The 15,657-nt window shown below is 33.0% G+C and overlaps 1 protein-coding gene across 4 annotated transcripts in view; it reads right to left on the bottom strand.

The window, feature by feature from the left end:
- Positions 1–2,458: 2,458 nt before the first annotated feature.
- The window catches only part of LOC126750105 (glutathione synthetase-like), a 49,170-nt gene continuing 35,971 nt past the window's right edge, over positions 2,459–15,657 (bottom strand). For all 4 annotated transcript variants that reach the window (XM_050459612.1, XM_050459610.1, XM_050459609.1 and 1 more), the window contains 2 exons: positions 2,732–2,839; positions 2,459–2,682 (listed from right to left, as the gene is read on the bottom strand). In XM_050459612.1, the coding sequence (XP_050315569.1) occupies positions 2,553–2,682; positions 2,732–2,839 (238 nt within the window). In that variant the 3' untranslated portion in view covers positions 2,459–2,552. The remainder of the gene's footprint in view (positions 2,683–2,731; positions 2,840–15,657) is intronic.

The following is a 15,657-nucleotide window of genomic DNA, read 5'->3' as shown; positions in this document are numbered from 1 at the left end:
ACATACAAGGTAACATTCTAACATATCACATTTTTCAATATGCGTAAAAGGAATTTTACTAATTTAGATTTTACGAAAATCACAAACTTTGCTAACATGTAACTGTCAGTATTTCTTTATTTAATAAAATCTCTATGGCTACTGTCATTTTATTATTCAAACAATGATTTATTTGTTTTGCTTTCAAAAAGTTCAAGGCCAACTTGCCTAAATTTGACAAAATTATTAATATCGCTATAACTTTGTTATTTTTAGGTTTAGGCTATTAGTGTAAATAAATTTTTTTATTAAGAAAATTATTCTACCGAAAGATAAAAAATTAAAATAGCGCTTTAAGACATAACAGTGCTGTATGCAACCGCACAGCAAAATGAGGTATACTGATTGTGCTGTGCCGAAAATAGCAAATCAGGGATCCGCCGCGCCGCCTCTCAACCAGAAATTAAGCGAGAAGCGGTGTTGCCATTTATAATAAAAAATCAAAAAAAAGTAGGTAAGAGTCGAATAAGCATGCTATTTACCACGCCAGCCCAGACTTTTGATAAAAATCTATGTTGAAAGTTAGATCTTTTTACAAAATCCGGATTTTCTATTGCCCTGTCATAGACTTGTTGTGGAAATTTTGCACTTCATTTCGTACAAATGTCGCCTTGTCTGTACACAAAACTAATTTCGTACAATTTTCACTTCTGCCGAACTGTTTTAAAAGCCACTGTCAAATTCGCTTTTATTGGCTAAGGCATATTATAACCTGGATGACTTTTTTAATGATAGGTTTTAACCTTGGACATGTTGGAAAGTTTTCTTTTTTTCCTTTTTTCTTCTCTAGTTTTGTCAACAAGTTTACCTTTATTTAGTAATTGATTGTTTTATTTAGTTATTTTTAATTTAAGTATGTTCAAAAAGTTTTGTCTTCTTGTGTTTAATTTTGTTCATTGTTTTGTCAATTTTTGAAATTGTATTTGTGTTTTGTTTTTTTAGCTTGTAGGATGCTTGTACACAAGATTATTCTTACGTAATATAGCACATTTTCTTTCTTTCTTTCAAATTACAACTCGTCTAGGATGATATTCAGGCTGGTACGTTCGCACCTGTTGATAATCAGAAGATAATACTGTTCTTGTCATATTGTCTTCCACCCTTTACGACGAAAAATTTCAACTGGAGCTGCTCTAGTACTCATTGTTGGGTCTTTTTCGAAATTGATTTCTAAAATTGTCTTCCTCAATTTGTAACATTTCAGGTTGAGCAGCTCTTCCAGCGTCGCCTCCTAGTTGCCCTTTCAAATGTCCTATATCCCGAAGACTAATAACTGTAATATATTTTATAAACATACGTAGGATCAGATGATTTCTTAAAGGAAACCTTTCCGCATACAACCTGCATGCTGCGGCTGCATTTTGTTCACACTCTCTATGGAGAGTGGGACATAATACTTACTTATGAATAAGCATTATGTCCATTGTTTTCGTAAACATGGGCCATTTTTCGGTACAAAATAATCAGACAAATAAAACACGCACTATGAAAAGACTGATACAACTGATCCAACAAAATATTCCTACTAAAATCCATACAATAGCACAACTTTTGATAAGAGCATTAAACAAAAAACGGTAAGAATTTATATGACATTAACATTTATATTTTTTTCAAATTATAAATATTAATGTTTTACTATCTCTTTTATTATGCATATTATAATTTTGGTATAACTCCTTATCCTGAGTCCTACAAGCAGTTTAAATAAATGCCTCAACTTTGAAAACACCCTGTATAAGGCTCCTCCGCCGGTATTAGGACAGTTCGACGTTCGACAGTTCGTGAATATTGGCCCGACTTTAAAATCGAAATAAATATATATAGTGTAAATAAATAATGCTAGTAATCCTAAGTCACTGTATTTAATGAGTATAAGTATATTAAATTAATTAATTATTTTTGTTTATCGAGTGTCAAAACTTCCGAGTTATATCGCTTTTTAAATTTGATTGATTTTCCAGAACCTGATTATTATTTAAAAAATGTGGCCTATTTTTTAGCCGCTTCAACAGCAGTTGTACTATATTTTGCTCCCTGAAAAGAAGTTTGTGTCTCCAGGATTTATTTTATTTGAAACTGACAACGCAAAGGAAGCTAGCCTCCTTTGGAGCTTTTAATTGCCTCAGGAAGTTGCAAGTGCAAATTTTCTTGTAACGAAATTGAGTTGTAGATATTCACAATCCGATGGCAGTTAAATTATTAGGCATTATTAAATCCAATCTTGAACTTCTCCCTGTAAATCTAAATAAACGTGTTTTTTAATAAAAAAGTTATTAGGTGTGATTTGTTTTGAAATAAAAGCACATGCTTAACCTTCCTGTACCAACACCTAACGGTGGATTTCGAGACATCTGGGAATCCTTAGCCTATCTGCATCAGAATGCATTAATTGTAATTCTATAAAAATAAAAAGGAGTTTTTATATTGTATAAAAATATATTGCAAAATGTAACGTTAATTAGTTAAAATTAATAACAAAACACAATTGTATTAAAAGGTAATATAATTTCTCATATATCAATCAAATAAGGACTGTCTAGGGCGCCATAGCCTGCCGCAACGCCTCCCTCGTCCGCCGTCGCCACTTTGGTCCTAAGCATGTGCCCCACTTGCCTATTTACCATGATTTTTTGAGAGTCACTAAAATATTTGTTTATTATTATGAAAAACTATGAATCAAAATAGTTACCCAATAATGACTCCGAAAATACCCAGTTCCGAAACCATTTCCGCTAAATCTGGAGGATTCTTGCCACCCGGTCGTACCATGTACCCAGTTGTTATTGGCGGTCTTATGCTATATGAACGAAAATTACAATTATTAAGCTGTTATAATTAAATGGAACTGAAGCAATACGTTTACCCTGAATTTCTTTTTTAATTTTAGTCGGCTCTCAATAGCGATTAAAGCCACAGATACTACATTGTTTCAAAAATTTTTAAAAAAGATATGGAATTACATACTTCAAAAAGTAAAATTAAATCTACTACATAGAATAGGAGATACATTGATGGTTTTATGTACAGGGTGTCCCATTTTGGGTACTTTTGCGGGGTATCTCCGTTATTTTTAATGTTAGCGTGATGCGGTTTTCGCGACAGTGTGCTACTTTTTCGTGAAAATAACGATGCCGTTAACAAAAATTCCAAAGCCCTCTTAGTTTTTAAGATATAGGCCATTTTTGAAAATTCGACATTTTGGGACTTCCCTTGTATTTCGGTTATTCTATAACTTATCGAATATGTAAAAAAAACAGTTTTATAGATTTTTTTCCGTAGAATGCAGTGGCGTAGGTTTTTTTTTTTTTAATATTTACTGTTTTTGAGTTATAAGCCAAATTTATGTTTTTTTTAATGGAACACCCTGTATATATATGCACTAATAAATTTGTCTTCTTTTTACCTTTTCAAAAAAAAATAATGGTATGCACTTTTTTTAAAGAAACATACTAATAAATAACAATTTTCTAAAATTAAGGACATAAATTTATTAGTAGGCCATGACTCTTGTTGATAACAAAACAAAAGTCAACTAAATGTCAAATATTTGTATTGTAAGTATTTGTTTTTTTCTTTATTTAATAAATTTTTTGAAAAATGGCAGCGTATGAAAATTACGAAAAATATGATATGTTGGTATGTTTTAAATGGTAAATTACGATTATAAGTTTGTGTTTGTTAGATATCTAGAGAGGCGACAACCCTTTATTGAGATATTTGCTCGCTTAAAAGCAAATTTAGTTGAACACGGAACCTTTGTTCGTCCGCGTCCGAAAACCTATAACAAGGAGAATAGGGAAAGAAAAGAAATAGATGTTTTGGGATATATTGAAGCAACACCTTCGTCCTCATGTAGAAAAATTGAGAAAGATATTGGTGTGTCAAAAACTAATGCTCAAAGGATCCTAAAAAAATACAAGTATCATCCGTATAAATTTAGTATTGTGCAACAGTTGCATCCTGGCGATGCAGAGCGCCGAGCACTGTTTTGCCGGTGGTATCTACAACAAATCGAAGCTAATGATTTGTTCGGCAGACTTGTTATTTGGTCAGATGAATGTTTTTTTTTCAAGTGCGGGCATTTTGAATCGTCACAATACCAGGAATTGGAAAACAGAAAATCAGTATTTATTGTTCGAAAGGGCACAACAGGGACGTTTTGAAGTTGGAGTGTCTTGTTTTATTTTGGGCAGAAAAATAGTTTATCGGATTTTTGAAGGAGGTCTTACAGCACGTAGATACCTAGAGATCCTTAAGGAAGTTATTCCTGAACTGCTAGAAAATATTCCGCTAGCACAATATAATGCAATTTACTTAAAACAAGATGGTGCTCCTAGTCATAATTCTAGGCTAGTAAGGGAATTTCTTGAGAATAATTTTCCGCAAAGATGGATAGGTACCAATGGACCTGTAAGATGGCCCCCACGATCTCCAGATCTTTCAATTTTGGATTTTTTTTATGGGGGTATCTACAAAATGAAGTGTATAAAACACGTTATGATGGAATTGCCGAACTTCGAGAGGCAATTAATTTAGCCTTTCAAAATCTGCGAAGGAGACCAATGGTTCTATTTAATGTCATTGAAAGAATCACAAAAATGTGCCAATTTTGCATTCGAGAGAATGGTCATCATTTTGAACATTACCTTTAATTTTTTTTTTCTTTTTGTTAAATACAGTTGAGTTTTTTGTTTTGTATGTTTTGTTGCTTTATGCTACAAAACAAGCTTATGTTGTAAAAATTGGAGCTATAGTGTTGTAGTGTATTTTTTTTAATAATATGCTTTTGTCTCAATAGGTATATTTTGATTGCATCCAATGTATTTGCAATGAATCCAATTCTTTGTTAGTGATTTGTGTAAGTTTTATCTTTGTTATTGTTATTCATGGCCTAATAATAGATTTATGTCCTTAATTTTAGAAAATTGCATACTATTATTGTGGTGCTACCTTTATGTAAACTATTTAGTATCAACAAATATAACCCAACGTCAAATCTAGGTCGCAACACTGATGTAGGTTAATAGACCAAGACCAATTAATATTATTGTTAACGAAATGTATATGTATTTTCTATCTGATCAATATAGTCGATTCTAAACCTGAGACGAGTCTACTTTCTTACATGGCGATCCTGCCAGTCCCGTAAAATGAAAAATTTTTTTTTTTTTTTCTTTACCTAAAAGTAACGCGCTATTTCGGTAGAAAAGTGAGAATCCCTATTTTTAAACTTCGTAAATATGGGAAAATCCGTTTCGAAGGAAAGTGACGTTACAAGTACGGGAGTGGTTAACTCAAACTTTATCGTTGAGGAAGATAAAATGAGCGTCCCTAATGACATCCGCATCGTACTGTACATCATAGCCGTGTGCGTAATAATACTGACTGTCCTCAATGTGCGAAAAATGTACCGAAGGAGTCTGAAACGAGATATAGGCAGAAGCATATATCTGAGGGCACCACAGGGACAAAGGACGTCTACGGAGGACGCCTAAAGCTTACAGCCAGATGTGTAAGAACGAGAATTTAAAAAAATATAAGCAGGCGATATCTGGTATGTACCAATATTTGTTTTGTCAACCTTTTGGATCTCGGTTTCTGGGCACAAACTGTTATGGCAGTTTCCACGCAGTTTCCCATTTACTTCCGAGGAATAATAAACGGTAGTATTTTACCAAGTCGCTGACACAAGGACAATTTAATAGTTTCAAAAAAGGTGTAAACGTTAGATTCTATGAGGACATTCACTTAAATGACATTGCAAAGCATTTTAAAGTATACTATTTAGTTTAGCAGAGGTCAGTTTTTTTTTTCTTAGACAGGCACATATTCGATTAGAGTAGTATTTCGTTACAGGCGTCAAACGACCATATTTTATATGCATTTTTTTTTAATTAACATCAAAGAGATAATATACTATTTATTTTATGGGATAGGATCTTATTACTACCGAGTAGTGTTAGTGATATGGTAAATAATAGGTAGCTATTTATTTTCGTATAGAGTAACTAATTAAATTAACATATTTTAGGCTAATGTTAACGAAACAATATAGTTATTTATTTAATTTAAATTAAACATATGGGTTAATTCGAATGAATGAATTTTTAATATAAGACAGAGCAGAATTATTTAAGATTAAATTTTGTCTATGTCAACCGTAAAATCAAGTTTTGAGGACGTTTATGCCAAGCTATCAAACTTGAAAGATGATATTATAAAGGAATCAAAGATATTATAAAGGAATCAGGAATCAAAAAGAGTATTAAAGTCACAGGTGCCCAAATCAGAAAGTGTCAGAAACCAGGTCAGGGATAGTTTATTAACATTATATAACGAATTTGTACAAACAGTAGCAGGAATTTATCCAAATTTAAACGAAAATCAATATAACTCTATTAAACCTATTTTTAACACTTCCCGAGATAGAGTTGTTAGATCGTACCAAGTTCTCGCTGTTGATTACAAGGTCCCTATATCGATAGTAAAGGTAATAGACCCCCAAATAAAGGACGAGCTAGTTGAAATAGATCTAACAGACGAAATTACTGACATTAACAATCAACAAACAGATACAGTGACGAACAAGACACAAAATTTGATCACTAAAATGCCTATGAACACGATGGAGTTTTTTAATCTCGCTAGCAAAATCTTGCCTGGCGAATTTGACGGTTCGGGAGATAAGCTAACCTCATTTCTTGATGCGTTAACACTGCTTAAAGCAAATGTTGAAACGCATGAGGTAAATGCTGTGGCTTATGTCAAAACCAAACTGATTGGTAAGGCAAGAGATTTGGTAGGGGACAGCGGCACATTGGATCTAATTCATGCGAAAATAAAAAATTCTATAAAACTGGAAAGTTCGCAGTCCGTGTCATCAAAACTTTTAGGGTTAAAGCAACGCCATAACGATGAGAAATACCTCTCTGAAATAGAGGGACTGGCTCAAAAGCTTAAAAGGGCGTATATAGGCGAAGGAGTTCCGGAGCAAGTCGCAGAGACTTATACAACCAATACAACGGTCAAAGCTCTAAGCACCAATGCAGCGTCGGAAAAAGTAAAAATTATCATGGAAGCCGGAAACTTCCAAACCACGCAAGAAGCTCTGGCGAAATTTGTGAATTGCAGCGCTGATAACCCGGCATCCCCCGGCGCATCAGTATTTTACACAAACAGACAAAACTTTAGGGGTAGATCAAGGAATAATTTTCCTAGAAGAGGCCACTACGATCAAAGACCCCCACACAGGCCGAATACCATGCGAAACGACCCCAATACATACCAACACAGTCAGTATGAGAGACATTACAACCAACGAAGGGGTAATAGCGGCTACAATAGTCGACCCAGCTACTTTAGACGGCCAAATAGGTATATTAGAGCGATGGATACGGGGAGTGACCATCAGGAAAACTCACAGGAACCCCAACAAGGTCCTTTGGGGCACTCCTAAAAATGTATAGTATGGACCTAGCACTATCAAATTTTGTAGCAGTCCAAACAGCAATGACAGGATATCAAACAGTTACCTTGCTGGTTGATACTGGAGCGGACGTTTCTATTTTCAAAAGAACGAAAATAGACCCTGAATAAATCGTTGATAGGTCTAACATTTGCAAAATAAAAGGCGTGACTGAAGGCTACACAAACTCTATTGGAACTACAAAAACAAATATTTTTATACAAGACTGTACTTTTACCAGCATGTTTCATATTGTAAGCCACGATTTTCCAATTCCAGCCGACGGAATTTTAGGGCGAGATTTTATCACAAAATACCAATGTCTACTGGACTATAGTAATTGGACCATGATGGTAAAAAGCAGAAGAGGCGATATTTTCATACCAATTTTAAATAGTCCGGAGGAAGATGTTTTAATAATACCACCTAGGTGCGAAGTGGTAAGAAAACTAAACTCGCTAAAAAATCTTAAAACCGACGCAGTAATTGTAAATAAAGAGATCGCTTCAGGAGTTTTTGTCGCCGGATCTATAGTGTCCAGTCAGAGCCCATTTATAAGGATTTTAAATACAAATTTTGATAGTGTAACCTTAAAAAACCCCAAAATAAGTCATTCAGATTTAACCAACTACAACATTCTTTGTGTTCAAAACAAAAATATTACAACTCAGCAAAACAGAAACGATCTATTATTAAGAGAATTAAATACACAAGGTATAGCGGAATATTTACAAAATGATGTGATTAATTTATGCCAAGAGTACTGTGATATTTTTGCACTAGAATCAGATTTACTGACAACTAATAATTTTTACGAACAAAAACTAAGACTTACTGATGACTCCCCAGTTTACATAAAAAATTACAGGACACCGTACTCACAGACAGACGAAGTTAATGCGCAGGTAAATAAAATGCTTAAAGACAATATTATTGAGCCATCGTATGCTGAATATAATAGCCCAATATTATTGGTTCCTAAAAATCCAAAGACGGTGAGAAAAAATGGCGTCTGGTAGTAACTTTGTGCTGATAAATTTCCGATTAAGTCAATTTCTGAAATTTTAGATCAATTGGGAAGAGCCAAATATTTTTCTACATTAGATCTTAAATCGGGATTTCATCAAATACCCTTGGAAGAAAATTCCAGAGATATAACAACTTTTAGCACAAATCAAGGTTCTTATAGATTTACTAGGCTGCCATTCGGTTTGAAAGTTAGTCCAAATAGTTTTCAGCGAATGATGAGTATCGCTTTTGCGGGAATAACCCCCGAAAAGGCATTTTTATATATGGATGACCTAATTGTTATTGGATGCTCAGTAGGTCACCACCTTGAAAATCTAAAAAGTGTGTTTAGTACCTGTCGTAAATTTAATCTAAAATTAAACCCAAACAAATGTGCATTTTTCCAAAACAATTGTTGTTACGTTGGTCATCAAATACGCGCGGATGGTATTTTACCTGACGAATCGAAATATGAGGCAATTCGTAAATATCCAATTCCAACAAACGGCGATGACGTTAGGCGGTTTACTAGTTTCTGTAATTATTATAGAAGGTTTATACGAAACTTCGCAGAAATTGCTAAACCACTAACTAAGCTAACAAAAAAAAATGCACCATTTGTATGGACCAAAGAATGCCAAGATTCGTTTAACAGGCTGAAGCATATGCTTATTGATCCGCAAATATTACAACACCCAGATTTTTCAAAGCCTTTTATCTTGACAACCGACGCGTCAAAAGAGGCTTGCGGTGCAGTTCTATCTCAAAAATCAAATGGTCAAGATCTGCCTATAGCATATGCGTCAAGAAGTTTCACAAAAGGAGAAACTAATAAATCTGTCATAGAAAAGGAATTGGCAGCCATACATTGGGGCATTAATCACTTTAGACCTTATTTATATGGCACACATTTTTTAGTTAAATCAGATCATAGACCCCTAGTTTATCTCTTTGCAATGAAAAATCCTTCTTCAAAGCTAATGCGCATGAGATTAGATTTAGAGGAATATGATTTTGAAATCGAATACATAAAAGGTAAGGATAACGTCGTAGCTGACGCGTTATCTAGAATTAATATGCAAGATCTTAAGAATATGACGTCAGAGTCTAAGCAAATTTTTGGCAATAACTAGGTCTATGTCTAGAAAACAACAGGAAACATTCGTGTCCCAAAATAATTCAAAAACGCGTTCTCTCGAATCAGGTAAAGACTTAAAAATAATACAAACAAATGATAACTACGATTTAATTAAAATTCCTAGTATAAAATTTATTATTAAGCCAGATTATTTACGAATAATTTTGGAAAATCACGGTAAAAATAAAATCAACGCTGAAAGCAAAATGAATTTCACTAATGGCAATTTTTCTTTAGGGAAAATATTGTCTCAGCTTCGAATAATGGCTAGTGAAAACAATTTGCAAAAATTAAAATTAAGATTAAATGATGAAATATTTAGTACGTGCACGTTTGAAGATTTTAAATTACTAGGACAAGACTATTTACACAATTTAAAAATATTTTTATACCACGACCCAAAACTTATAATAGACAAGGATGAAAAACAAAAACTTATTCAGAAGTATCATGATGACCCAATTTGCGGCGGTCACTGCGGTCAAAAGAGACTTTTGAAAAAACTAAAAACCAAATTTCGTTGGAAAAAGATGTCACGTGATGTTGCAAACTATGTAAAAACTTGTAAAAAATGCCAGGTAAACAAAAGCAAAATTAATCATCAGGAACCCATGGTCATTACGCCAACACCGCAACGAGCTTTCGATATTGTATGCATAGACACTATTGGCCCGTTTACAAAAAGCGATAACAATAATGTTTATGCCGTAACCATGCAATGCGAATTAACGAAATATCTTATCATCGCGCCTATACAAAATAAAGAAGCATTAACAGTAGCCAAGGCAATAGTAGATAACTTTATTTTGGTATATGGACCGATGAAAGAGATTCGTACTGACCTAGGGACTGAATTTAAGAATGAGGTTTTAGAAAAAGTGACCAATCTACTACAAATAAATCACAAATTTTCGACAGCCTACCACCACCAAAGCATCGGAGGTTGTGAGCGAAATCATAGAATTTTAAATGACTATTTAAGGTCGTACATTAATGATTCTTGGACAGATTGGGACAAGTATATTAAATATTTTTCATTTTGCTTTAATACAACCCCAGGAGTTTTGCATGATTATACGCCTTTTGAGCTAGTTTTTGGAAGAAATCCTGAGTTTACTTCTGACTTGACAAACAATATTGACCCAATTTAAAATATTGATGCCTTTTATCAAGAAGTTCGTCATAAACTTCAAATTTCTTTACAGCGAGCGAGAGATTTTGTAATCAGAGCGAAAGATAAGCGCAAGTAAGAGTACGATAGAACTTCTCAAAGCCTTAGTCTGCACCCAGGTGACTTTGTAGTCATTAAAAAAGAAAATCGGACGAAGTTTGATCCTTGGTTTAACGGCCCTTTTGTAGTTATAAGTACAAGTGGGGTAAATTGTACAGTGAAAAGTGAAAAAGGGAAAGTAATTACTGTGCATAAAAACAGAGTACACAAATACTGTGCTAGTGAAAATTGACGTATTATGTATGTATATAAATCTAATGTCGCGACAAATTAAACAGAATTAGTATAGTAATATTATATGTTGACATATACTCACACATTGTAAATAACTTATTCGCAAACATTATTTTATAAAAGTATTTATCGTAGTAGTGTGACGTATAAGTGTAAGGATAATTATGGTAATAGTGATAATAATTTGTAAATATTTTAAGAGTAAGTCTTTGTAGTAAAAAAAAAAAAAAAAAAAAAAGGGGTAGGATAGACTAATAATTACGGTATTTCACAAAGCAACACAGCTTTCCCAAAATACGGGCAAATATTTTATTTAAAACGAATGTCTTTTATCTTTGCCCAAAATAAAAGCCATTCTTTTAAAAGGGGAAAGATGTGGTGCTACCTTTATGTAAACTATTTAGTATCTACAAATATAACCCAACGTCAAATCTAGGTCGCAACACTGATGTAGGTTAATAGATCAAGACCAATTAATATTATTGTTAACGAAATGTATATGTATTTTCTATCTGATCAATATAGTCGATTCTAAACCTGAGACGAGTCTACTTTCTTACATTATATATTTTTGAAAAGGTAAAAAGAAGACAAATTTATTAGTGCATATATATACAGGGTGTTCCATTAAAAAAAACATAAATTTGGCTTATAACTCAAAAACAGTAAATTAAAAAAAAATAATCTACGCCACTGCATTCTACGGAAAAAAATCTATAAAACTGTTTTTTTACATATTCGATAAGTTAAAGAATAACCGAAATACAAGGGGGGTCCCAAAATGTCGAATTTTCAAAAATGGCCTATTTCTTAAAAACTAAGAGGGCTTTGGAATTTTTGTTAACGGCATCGTTATTTTCACGGAGAAGTAGCACACTGTCGCGAAAACCGCATCACGCTAACGTTAAAAATAACGGAGATACCCCACAAAAGTACCCAAAATGGGACACCCTGTACATGAGGAAACTTGGATAACCAGAATGCTTTTTGTATGTATAGTACAGAAATCTCGAAAACTAAAGGTTTTACAAAGGAGGTTAAATGACAACATCTAATTATGAAGATACGGCCTCTTAAAGATTTCGCTCCAAATCGGTTTTTCTTGAATAACTTTTGAAGTATAATTTAATAAAAATTTTACGCGATCAACACTACTAAAGACCTCTTAAAACGGAGTCCTTAAAACACATTTTACCAGGAGCGGACTAGGTTGTACATTATAATGCTTAAATTTTAAGCACCCTGTATAATAAAGATTCTAAAATAATATATATGGATAGCTTTAACCCTAAACTAAAGAAAAAGCATTCTTGTTCATTATTGATAAGATGAACCTCTTTTTTTGGAGAAAAAAAATAACTAAGGAATCACTGTTTTATTTTAATTAAAAAGAACATGATATGTTCTTTTTTCAGTTGAAAAAGTACATGTTTTTAAAAATGCAGTGTGGTTCTTAAAAAAACAACCTGAAAAAAAATGTAAACGAAAATGTTTCTCTCAAACGTTTCTGATTCATGATACATAATAAAGAAGTACCCATCTTTTAAGATTTCTTGGTTAATTTAATTTGAATTAAATCGAATTATGGAATTCCTGTTTATTGAGTATGCAGATATCCATCTTGTGTATAGTCTCCGAAACTCCGATTGCGTTTCAGGCAATATCTTTTTTAACATGTTTATATTTATTTTAACATGTTTATTAAGTTGGATATTAATAGCATTCAATGATCTTTTATATTCATTCAAGGATCTTTGACGAACAAGGTAAGGTACTAATTGGACGACTTTGACTAAATCGACCAAATACTGCGATATTTCTTTTTATTTTGTGGATCCTTGTTTGGTAAAGAAATGTTTTTACCTCATCAAAAGTAGTTATTTATACAGGATTTATTAATATCTATGCAAGGATTATCACACTGTTTTGCACATGCCGCCTAAGAGTTGGCAGAGTACATTTTTTCAGCAATACCACTAAAACTTAATTTTTAAAGATTAACCGTGTTGTCAAGCTAAGAATATTGTTGACTACTAGGAATTCTCGCAATAAGTGCTAAAGTTGCTTATTTAAGCTTATCAATATATTGCTTTGTGGCTTTTTTGAAGATTTCAAGCTTCTCAATACAATTGCGGGCAATCGGGTTATTTTGATGGATGTTATCACTGCGAAGTTTTTCTAGTCCATTAATAGATTAAATAAATCGCAATTTCCTTCATTAAAGTGACTAGATCGCTTCGGATTTGCGTATCGGTCGATGTGGACGCTGAAGCATCTTTTCCTCTTAATATTTAATAATTCTTAATTCCTCTCATACTTTCCAAATTTGTTCAACAGTAAACTTAATTAATATATGCAGAACACTCACTGACATACAACAACAAGATTCATTGTGCATCTTTGTTAAAGGAGTAGAGAATTTTCCCCTCAGCTGGTTGAAAAGCGGCGGCCCGATTTTCCTTTATGTGGTTGTGCCTCTTAATCCACTCTGTTTTTGAAGGAACTTTGGAACCACCCAAATTGATATTAGTAATACCCGCCTTACGATTGACTCCAATGCCCCTATGTTAATTGTACAGGATATCTAAAAACATAAATTGTGAGTAGGACGATCTCCTTGATATCTATGTCTAGGAGCGTCACACAGCATGACATCCAAAGCCCCCGTTGGTACGTTTCTCATTGTTTCCGTTGTGTTGAGGCAGACATTATTTGAGCATGGTCTAGTATTCGACGAATTGTGACTTTATCCACATAGAAGCCCCAGGTCTTGCCAATTGTGCGCCTACAATGCTCGAGTGTCTCACCTAGGTACTTTACATCCGAAGCATAACTGAGTGAGGTGCCTGATATTTTGGGTGCTAGAAGGCATGTTATTTTCAACTTTTTGGTGAATAGCACTGTCTCAGTCTTTTTGGGATTAATGGATAGGGAATATTCCGCACACCATTTAACTATCATTTGAAGAGCAGCTTGGATTCATTCGCATTTTTGAATTGATAATGGTTTTGGGAATAACTTAAACCTATAAGGCTGAATAGCTACTGAGTTATTTAATTCGGACAATTAGTGTATATAATTTTGGATTTCTACGATGAATTGGTTTTTCTATATTTAAAAGTGACTTATCTTAAAAAAAAAAAGATTTCTTTTAAGCTTTTCACTGTTTGCTGGACATACTGTGCGACTATTAATTGCAAAAGTATTGAGAGAGGGAGAGGGAGAAAATAGTTTCAAATAATGCTTGCACATTACATTCCCTAGACAACTCCATAATTGTAGTCAACTGTAATAAATTCCTTTCAGATGTAGTAATATTTGGCATGTGTAATTCAATTTTTCTATCAGATTTAACTTATATTAATACATATTTATTATGGAGCTTTCAAACCAAGTAATTTGGATACTAGTACAGAGAATTTTTTTTTTAAATTGCAGTTTATTTTTAATTTTTTTTACTTTTGCAAATTGAAAATTACTGCACTGCTTGGGTGTACAACATTACGTTGAGTTCATGTAATTCAAACCCTTTTAATAATATAGAATAACTGAGCTACCTAAGATTTATTTATTTTTATTGAAACTAATTTTTATTAATACTTTTCAGATTTTCAGAAGTTTTAACTAAAAGTAACATTATTGAGGAAGTTACATGTCGAGTAAAACGATTTTTTTAGAAATTTTTGTGCAATCAGATTTGTTACTGATTTTGACCATCTTTATTATATTTTTTGAGATTGTTATAGTTAAATTTTAAAAGAATTTAAGAGTATTTGTGGTCACTTAATTAATACCATAGATTTTGTACTCTTTAAAATCAGAGCTATTTTTATTTACAAAGATAATTTATATTATATTCCTGGGACACATTATATTATTTTACTAAAATTACCAGTCCATGGTATTTTTTTTAATTGTTGCTGCTGATCTGGAACTGTTTCACTCTTTTTAATTTTTATATTTAAGTATTGTTTTAACTTGGCTTTTTAAAATATCTTTACTTTTGGCCTCCTTTAATTTAAAGGATTAAATCTAAAGCTTCTGTAGCGAATCTTGACTTCTTAGAGAAAAGTTAGATAGCTCATAACATTCTTATTAAAGGTTTTAATTTTTCCTTACATTTTTGGTAAATTTATTTCTGATATATTTGATCATATCTATAAACCCTTACACCTTACTGTAGACGTCATACAATTCTACATCACTTGTACGACCATTTGTACCAAATTTCAAAGTTCAGGAGGTACTTTTCCCCAGTTAGCTTAACATAACAATTGGCAAGAGAGCATAAGAATTGGCAAGAGGCCGATTCAAGAAGGCTGGGAATTCCGCCAACACCTGGCAATATCTCTCGCTTGCAAACCATTCCAGACATTCGTTGACAGATACCAAGGAGACCCTTTGATCGTCTGAAGTTTGGATAGATTTTCGGATTAATCTGGTTCCATGAAAGGCTTTTAACAGCAAATGAGTATTGGGATCAATTTCTCGGACCCATTGTTCATCCACGGGATGCAGGTTTTTGTGAAAATTGTGTAC

The sequence above is a fragment of the Anthonomus grandis genome, chromosome 2 (assembly GCF_022605725.1).
Source record: "Anthonomus grandis grandis chromosome 2, icAntGran1.3, whole genome shotgun sequence".
Taxonomy (NCBI): domain Eukaryota; kingdom Metazoa; phylum Arthropoda; class Insecta; order Coleoptera; family Curculionidae; genus Anthonomus; species Anthonomus grandis.
The sequence above is the reverse complement of the archived record's forward strand: the minus strand, read 5'-3'. Positions and strand labels throughout refer to the sequence as shown.